The 9,281-nt window shown below is 35.9% G+C and overlaps 1 protein-coding gene across 15 annotated transcripts in view; it reads right to left on the bottom strand.

Annotated features, from left to right (window-relative positions):
• NAP1L1 (nucleosome assembly protein 1 like 1) overlaps nucleotides 1-9,281 on the bottom strand; it is a 28,654-nt gene continuing 19,373 nt past the window's right edge. For 3 of the 15 annotated variants that reach the window (XM_084516436.1, XM_084516434.1, XM_084516437.1), the window contains exons 5-15: nucleotides 9,018-9,159; nucleotides 8,476-8,556; nucleotides 8,105-8,230; nucleotides 7,528-7,599; nucleotides 6,745-6,884; nucleotides 4,835-4,980; nucleotides 4,730-4,749; nucleotides 3,915-4,037; nucleotides 2,840-2,872; nucleotides 2,432-2,482; nucleotides 1-737 (exon numbers count right to left, since the gene is read on the bottom strand). In XM_084516436.1, coding sequence (XP_084372562.1) covers nucleotides 699-737; nucleotides 2,432-2,482; nucleotides 2,840-2,872; nucleotides 3,915-4,037; nucleotides 4,730-4,749; nucleotides 4,835-4,980; nucleotides 6,745-6,884; nucleotides 7,528-7,599; nucleotides 8,105-8,230; nucleotides 8,476-8,556; nucleotides 9,018-9,159 — 973 coding nt within the window. In that variant the 3' untranslated portion in view covers nucleotides 1-698. Of the gene's footprint in view, nucleotides 738-2,431; nucleotides 2,483-2,839; nucleotides 2,873-3,894; nucleotides 4,038-4,729; nucleotides 4,750-4,834; nucleotides 4,981-6,744; nucleotides 6,885-7,527; nucleotides 7,600-8,104; nucleotides 8,234-8,475; nucleotides 8,557-9,017; nucleotides 9,160-9,281 lie in introns of all 15 variants that reach the window. The other 12 variants (XM_084516444.1, XM_084516443.1, XM_084516445.1 and 9 more) reach the window with 6 other exon arrangements.

The raw sequence follows: 9,281 nt of genomic DNA, 5'->3' as shown, positions 1-9,281 counted from the left end.
TTCTGAAAATACTAGGTTTTATTCACACCCCAGTGGTAAACAATAACCTTAATATGAGGACTAGGTTTCTTTTGTAGATCACTATGTCACATAAAATACAAAAACCCATAGCATAAACAAGCTGACAGTTATGAATGTTTAATGTGGTCTCGCTGGAAATTAAACAAGTCATACTAATCTTCTCAAGTAGTCAAATTCGAAATGCATCATCATCATCTCCTAGTTAGTACAAGTCACTGCCATTTCTATAACAAAGTAATGAAGGCACAGCTAGTGCAAGCAGACTTAAACCCGTTCAGACTACTGGGCTGAAAAATACTTTGGTTGGTTCTTCAGGAGAGAGTTTTCTCTAAACAAATATTGGTCTCAGTTAACAGTTCTGATAATCTTCACAGCTGCAGTCTAATAGCTACATGACAAAGACTTCACAAGAACCAAACTATGTAGCAATGAATTAACATTCATGCTTTAGGGGATTTACTGCATTCTACATATTGGCAGAAAATTATACTGTTAAAATGCTAGGTAGATTGAACCTACATTTTAAACTGGTTCTTATGCTTTTGATTTTATTTTATTTTTTTAACAAATCGGTTACTTAATTCTACCAAGATACAAAACATAAGGCTGTAAGTAACTAATAGTTGTGTTTAGGCTATTACAGTGCAGGTAATCCTCAAGGCCACATACACACTGCTTCACTGCTGCTTGCATTCTGCTGGGTTTTGATCCTTCTGCTGAGAAAAAAGGAAATATCAGTTTACAGATATCAATACTTTAAAGGAGTTATTAGAATTGCTAAGCACACTTTCAAGTTCCAGTATTCAAGCTCTTGCATCTCTTCCCCTAAGCTAATTGCCCAGGGTTAGTAATACTGCCAAAGATACCAATGATCTTTGGGTGTGGCACATTCACAACACTTTTGTTAATGCATACGTATATATGATGGATGCAGAACAAAAATCAGTTCAGAATTAAGTGCAGTGGGATAGTCTGACACCAAAACTGGAAAAGGAAGAGGTCAGTTACATATCATATCAAACAGGCTGGCTCAGAAGCATAGGCTTCAGAAACAACCGTACCTCATATACAGTTTGAAGCAAAAAGCCTTCCCATAGTCAATAAAGGCACAGCCTTTCTCTAGAAGCCATTGCATAGTGGTACACTGAAACACCAAATCATGGTACGTTCTCAGCACTCTGGAAACTTCTTTTGAAATAAATTCCAGTTGCTAGAAAAATCCCAAGTGCAAATTAAGAGCATTTCTATGCTGAAGCAGGCAATCAACTATACCTCACAGTATAATATGGGCACTTATTGAAAAGTGTCTGGGTGGTTACAAGTTCCATTGCAAGTTTTACTACACTGCTTTGCCTGGGTTTGCTATTCTACAACCACAGTGCTAACTCTCAGCCCGTGATTAGCTTATAGCTATTTGTTATTTCACACTGTAGACCCACTGCCATCTGCCTCTCTAAACCTTTGGCAGTTCTCTGAAACAATCTTGCCCTTAGCTGGTTAGCCTAGCAAAAAACAATCTCAAGTGGTAGAAATAAGAAGTCCAATTTGCATCTGTTTCATTTTGATTCCAAAACTTTCTTGAACTGGAAGCAATTTAAATACACTATTGCAGATGAAACATCCTCAACGGGTTGTATATTTTGAGTAATAGTTCTAAACCCCACATCTTTTCAACTACAGTGTTAAAATTATAGTATTTTGATTGCAGTTCAAACCATTCCTACTGAAAAATATACTGCCTCATTTGAAATAATAGGAACTTGTCACAGCAGACATCTTGAGTTCACAGAGTTTTGGATTTGAATGCAGCTTACACCATCAGGTGCTTCCAAGATGCCTTTAGCTCAGCTAGTAAAAAAACTGTCAATTTAGTGCCTTGCAATCACCTTCAGCTAACCAACCCTAATAGCCATTTGCCCTGACTGAAACTTAAAACAAAGCTGCTAGTTTGCTGGCTGTCCACATCTTAGTGCTAGACTGTAAATGTATTCCTGAACTTTGACTTCTGCTACCTCAAGAAAAAACAGGTTCGCTGTCACCTCCCCTTGAAAAAAGTGTGATAGATTCCCCCAGCACAGTACAAGAATCAGCTTGCAACAAGTTCCCCAAACCTGAATACGTTACTTGAACAGTTCTCTGCATGTTCTTATGACTTCTGTTCAACATTTTCATCACTGAACTAAAACAGCAACTTGCTGCAAGACAAGTTTATAGGAAAACCAAGCTTGACTAATCTCCATGCTCAAAGCAAAGCATTACTTTTTCAAAACATTCTTTTGAAGTTCTTTCACTAAGAAATGTTGCCACATCAACATTACTGTCAGAACTGGAACTAAAAGAGTCTCAGCCACAAAAATCACTAAGAATATGAATGAAGATGTATACTCAAATACTCCTTGTAATTTCTTACTTTTGGGTCATAATCGGGATCGTTTTCTTCATCTGCTTCCTCTTCCCCCTCCTAAAAAAAAAAAACAGTTGTTTACATTTTGCTAGCTTATCTACATTAGCTTCCCAAACCATTTTCAAGAACATTAAATTCTATTCTGAAATGAATTAACTACCACTTCAAATTATGCATTTGGTATTAGTTTACCCTCTACAAAGTGCATCATCTTTTACTGTTTCAACTTGATTCGTAAGATATCTTAGGGTTGCTTTCCCCTCCCAGTCTGGATCTATGAAGACAAGCTGTTGTACCTTACATTCATTAGCATAACTTAAACTGAGCGTCCAAAGCATTCAAGAACTAAAGGAACTTATTCCAGACAGACAACGGAAAGGGAACCATTTAAACCAAGGGAATCTGTCAACCCACCTCATCATCTGCCTCTTCACCTTCTTCATCATACTAGGAAAGAAAAGAAATGGTTTTGACAGTGTCATAAATGCAGTCATTTCAGACATCAATTCATTCAGGATAACTTAAGTACGTGCCAGAGACCATCCACATTGTGTTGTGCTTTAAGAGAGCATCCTATAGCTGACAGATTTTAAAAAGCTTTATGAATCAGCATGAATAATCTCTTAAGCTACACTCTGGCAGAGAAAGCTTCCTGCTTTATATTCCTTATGTGCTACACTGGAAGAGATTATCAAACTGTGGTAACACCTCTGTCCAGCAGGGCATGTCAAAGCATCAGGCAGTCCACACCATCACTTCCCTCTTCCACCCAAACCCCATCCACTGCTCTGGACTAAAGGTTACCCTTCAACACTCTGAAAACCCAGCTCAATGCTGGATGTATCTCACCCAAAGCAGCTCAATAAATTCATCAAGCTTGTCAAACTATGCTTGTTTGTGGGGAGGCAGGGGGAAAAAAATGTTTTATCTATATACTGTTCTTGTTTTCTGCGGGTTGATTTTCAACCTTAGCTCCTTTAAATGCAAAGAAGCAAAGCTTTTGCAGAGCTGGCTTTAAAGAAATAGCATGCTTTGAATGTGTATATCTACATTTCACTAAAGAGTGCCCTCCTGAAAGGATCAGACCTGAATCTCAAGAAACTGGGCAGCTAAGTATCACTATAACTATAAAGAACTTTCTGACGAGCTATATAAACAGATCGATTAATTCTCTAGAAGCTCACTGTATTTCAGTGGAAGCATTACGCACACCCCTCTTGCTGTTATGCACGCACACACAAACTTCTACTCACATATCCTCTAAGCGTGCAGCTTCTATCACTGCTTTTGTTATACAACTCTGAAGTCACTACTTCTAAGATTAAATAAGGAGCAGTGGGAAGGTAATTAACATCCTAGGAAGTGTATCTGAAACTAATGTTGATACCTCCCATTATAAATAAGCTAACGTTAATTACAATAGTCCAAAGTTACCCAGTCTTTAAGCAACATTTGGAAGCTTTTAGTACTTTGAAAGACCATTACTTACATCATCATCATCATCTTCAATAGCTTCTCCCGTGAAGTACAATACTGATCGGGGGACTATACGCTCACGTAGGAAATGACCTATTTCAAAGTCTGCAGCAAGGATTGCCTCAGCATCATCATCCTGCATAAAACAACGTCATTTTCCAAATTAAGTCAACAACTACTTTTGATGCAAAAACACAAGTTGCAGAGATTTTGATGTGGCCAGATTTACACAAATGCCACGTGCTGACTTCATGGTTCCTCATTTGCTTTATAGAAACTGAGGTTGTGAGATCAAGTATTACACTTCAGATGTTCTACTCACATCATGCAGTTAGTGGTTTGCTTCTTTAGTAAGCTTAATCATACCAAGTTCTGGAGTTAAAATTTTATTCCTCCCCCACATCCCAACTTACATCTAAGTACAAAAATAGTTCAGTACCTCCCATAGACTTTCAGTTTGCATGCATTAAGAACTAACCACTAACCAGGTGAGCCTAATTAAATATCTCCATGGTTCCTATTAATCAACCCATTGTAAAGCACTTGAGCACCTAAAAATGCTCTCCACTCTAATAACAAGCTGTTAAAGTGAACTAAGCTGAACTCTACCCCTTCCAATTCAAAAAAAAACCAACAATTTTAATAAAGGAAAATTCACACAAACTGTTTATCACAAATATTCCCAAGTCAAATACAGAATCACTTAAAGCTGAACCTATTTAACAAATTCCTAAATGATATGAACAAGCACATTGGATAAAAAGGCGGGAAATCTCCCACTGGTGGTTCCCCCAGCCCAAACTCCTTACTTTTGATAAACAAACTTACCAGGTCTCCACTTTCAGGAACTGTAAAAGAAAGAAGGAAAACAAGTGAGTGAAGTATATATGATGACATTTAAAATTCACATAAATAAACTAATATTCTCTTTACCTTCAGGAGGACTAAAGAAGTTGAAGAAGGAGTCATTGGAAACAGTTTTTGTCACCGTTCTAACTGTTCCACGACCCTTGTGTTTCTGCTTCTTCTTAATGGTTTTCAAAGTAACATTTTTTCCTTTTTTCCAGTCTATTTGGCAGCTGGAAAGAAGAGAGTTGCAGCTTAGAAAAATTCCACTTGTTACTAATACCTGCTGAGGTTATCACAACTGTAAGGGATACAGTAAATATAAAGTTAGGATAACATTTAATTGGTGCTATCTTTTCATGTTATTCTATACTCACTAAAAAAAAAATACCTTTTTTTAGGATTGAAGTTTTTTCATCCAGAACCTTCTCCTTCACCATTCAATCTCTGCAATATTAAGTCTCATCTGCTACAAAGTTCTACCTAGTTTCCTATCAAAAAATAATGTCACCATTTTTAGTGTGACCAAAACATTAGTGTCATATTTGGTCTTAATACATTAAAACTAGAATATGTTAAGGTTTACCACTCACATTATAAAATCAATAAATCCTTAAAATAATGCATCAAGCAGATATGTAACTTCTTCTTATTACTTGCTGCTTACAGACCAAAATCATATGCATAGGCTTGAATGACTCTTGCAAAGTACACTGGGGACATGTAAATGAAGTAGTGACATAAATAAGGCTGCCTGTACTTGCAAGAATTTCTTGATTAGATCCCTTAAAGACTCAAAGGAAAGAAGTAAGTAGTTTTGCAATAAGAATAAGCTGTCTTAGTTGTAATACAAAACAAGAATTAGGAATAAATCATTTTCGTAAAAGCAGAGAGTCATGTTACAGGGACCTCTGCCAGGACTTACGCTTTTCAGTAACAATCCTAATTGGGGAACACAAAATAATTTGATCAAATACACTCAAGCAGTTAGGCTAAACTTTTCAGGACATTTGCAGCAACATATTACATTAAATGACTGAAATGAAGTGTAATGAAAGACAGTATTAATAAAATGCACAGCAGTGCATGGGTAAAACCAAATCTGACTATACAGCAACAGGCTCTCATTGTTAATGCCCAAAAGAGTAAGAGTGCTCAGGTGGGCAGTCAAAACATTGAGGCATTAACAAAAAAGCAACTAAAGTTGTGATACATACATAAACCCCTGATATACCTGTAAGGGCAGTTATTATGACTCAGGTTTTGTCTCTTCTTTCTGTTCACAGTGGATGTGCACAGAAAAGAGATTAAATAATTTAAGACGCTATAGCTAATTTAGAAGAAATCACTGAGAAAGGAATGGGACGTTTTCAAAATCATGAGGAAACTAGAGTTACAGATGACTGCTCTCTATTTGTAAATAGATTAATTGAAAGGTGCACAGAGAAGCAAACATTCAACTGTTATAAAACAAACTGGACTACTGCAATACAAAATATAAAACTTCTCAAAACTGCATGTCATAAATAAGGCTTCCAAAAAAAGTGACCCAAGTAGTTTTGAATAAAAATAAAAATAAAGCTATCAAGGTCTACTGGTATATTATACTACCTAGTTTCCATTTCAGCTTCAGTGATTGCAGACCATTTATAGGTATAGTTGTGGTTTTTTATTTATATGCACATATATTATATATTAAACTATTAAATATATCATTTATAGTACATATATTGTTAAAAACTCTGAAAATAACACTAGATGGACACAGAATAAACTCTTAGGTGTTTCAGACTAGTTTGAATATATAAAATGGCATTTTTAAAAAAGTTATTTTACTTATATACACTAAAAACATCAACTTGAGCCTAGCCTACATGTTACTGGGTAACAGCATTTTTTCCAGCACCTTCCTAGGAGATCTATAAAAGTCTACAGTTGAATAATAATAACAACTAAGAAACTGTTTCATTACCTTAAAGCTATTTAATAGCACTTACCCAGTACATCCCATGATTTCTGGCCCATCAAAGGAGAAGGGATCAGAATCATCTGGCTCTGACCTCATTCTATATGTCTTTGTCAACACTTCATTTGTGAAATAGTCATTTGGTTCAAAGTGAAATTCTAATGTGAAACTCTTAAAAAAGAATTGCAGAGAGACAACATTAGCAATTTAGCTACATATACCTTTACCTTCTAAATACTTAACAGCCAAACAAAAAACATATACATGCAACAGAACATATCCATCTCTACCAATAGAGAAGAAGTGGTGCACAGAACTTGTTCTTGAATTTGCTGCCCAAGTTGTGCAATAAATATTCAAGTATTTTCATTTAATCCATTGCTCTTGCACTTCTGACTTAATACACTGCTTGCAGCAATGACATGCGATCTCCTGATGTACAGATTTCCTGGTGCTGTTACAGAAACAGCTTATAAATTTAAAATATTAAAGCTTAGCAAGCTATTTGCTCTCTGGCAAGGAAATTATATACTATTACAATAGTTATATAAAAAGCACCTGAAAATGTTGAAAAATAAAAAGGTGAAATAGTCAAACACTATGGCCAAGTTATTAACTCATCTGAATCTGAAGGATAAGTTAAATATAAATGTATATGGTACTTCATGGCTAGCACTAAATCTTGCACTGTTTTTCTTAGGACAAGAAGCTGTATATTTCTCAAGACTGCCGTAAGATAATTTGTTATCACAGGCCATGTTATTGATATACACAAGTTTTAATACAACAATCTTGTTCAGTAGGTTAAACTAACCATAGGCTGTCCAACTTCTGAAAATTTCACTTTTATATCTTTTAAGTGTTTCAGGATAGGTTCATCATGCTCCTGCAAACAAGAAAACCCACAATTATTCAACTTTCATAAGATTAAATTACACAGATTTAAGAGACAATGCATAGAGAAAAAGCTGTATTTAGAATGAGTGATCCTTGACAAGAACCTCGTTACAACAGGGAAACGTTTTCCACATACATGACCAGCAGGTGGCAACAACAGCAGCACAGAATTTCTGCTGCATTACACAGCCTGAATCCCATGCAAACAAAATACAGCTTTTAGCAACAATACGTTTCATGCACACATTCCTATATATTCAGAAAGTGCATTAGTAAGGTAAAACTCCAAGTTGCACAAATAAGAACACAGCAAGAAGGTATTTCAAAGTGCTCTCTGCTTTGAGTCGAAGTCCCAGAGATGACATCCAAGTACTCACTTAATTTTCACTCTCCAACAGACTTGTCAAGTACTGTGCTGTTCCTACTTCTTCTTTAAAGAGCACACTTGGATTAAGGACTTAAGCAACCTCAAGGCAACCTGGGCTACCACCTACCTGAACCATATCACTGAGCAAGTCCACATTCTTGAATACCGTCAGCCAAAATTCAGGAATTCCTTTAGGGTCTTCTTTTTCTTCATCTTTCTTTTCTTCTTCAAGCTTGGCCTTCTCTTTCATTTCCTCCTTGATAGAATAAAAATGTTAGTTTTCTAAGTTTTAAAAGCATAACCCACCAGGCTTGTTAACTGTGTTATGCAGTACAGCTAACAGCACAGATTAAGTTTCATGTGCATGCTTTAAGCAATCAATTATGAATTATTAAAAGCAATCATTGAGTTTTTTTTAAAGAAAGCTTTATTTACTGTATTGAAACTTGTTTCATGCTAAAGCTTGAGATATTGATGAGAACTGATTATAATACTCACTGAAATTTCTTCTTCAACATCTGCTTTCCATTCACATTCTTCCTCTGTAGGTTCATAGATTGCATTGATGATTTCACTCCGCTGAAAAATTTGACCAAGAATATTTTCATGTTCTAGCTATTTCAGTCATCACATCAATACCTAATAACTAATAAATTGCTCATCCTAATTTCATACAACATATTAACTACTTATCAAAACTTTTTCTGGCCCTAGAAAGGCCAATCAGTTATCAGCTTTTCAAATAAATTTCACTAAAATAAGTGCAAGAATTCCAGAAAGGCTACTACACCACCTAATATCTGCTCTGTTAACAGGATGAGGCCTAATATACCAAAGTGATTCTGTTAATCATGGAGCAGACTGAGCCTTTCTCCCCCTTAACCTCAGTGATGTTCACATGAATGGTAAAATAGTGTCAGTTCAAGTGAACAGGCACATATAAGACCAAAGTAATTCAGAACATGCATAAGCTTTCAGTTTATGTTCCTTTGTGTTTTAACTAAATCTTTTAAGTACAAATCAGATTAGCATCAAAATACCTTGTCAAATAAGGGCTGATAGAGAGCAGCATATTTTCTTTCCAGCTCATGAACTTCCTCGTAGAACTTTGCTTCTATCTGTGCACACTGAACTTGAAGATTCTTGAGAGCATTCACACGTCTTTTAACAACTTTAGGCAAGCTGAAAAATTCAGCCACAGAGCTGTTACAAACACTGCATTCTAAACACGTTACCCCTCCTTACTCAGCCCCCTTAATAACCACCTTGCATCAAAACAGATTTCACACTATTTTAAACCTTAA

This window comes from Aythya ferina, assembly GCF_964211825.1.
Source record: "Aythya ferina genome assembly, chromosome: 1".
Taxonomy (NCBI): Eukaryota; Metazoa; Chordata; class Aves; order Anseriformes; family Anatidae; genus Aythya; species Aythya ferina.
The sequence above is the reverse complement of the archived record's forward strand: the minus strand, read 5'-3'. Positions and strand labels throughout refer to the sequence as shown.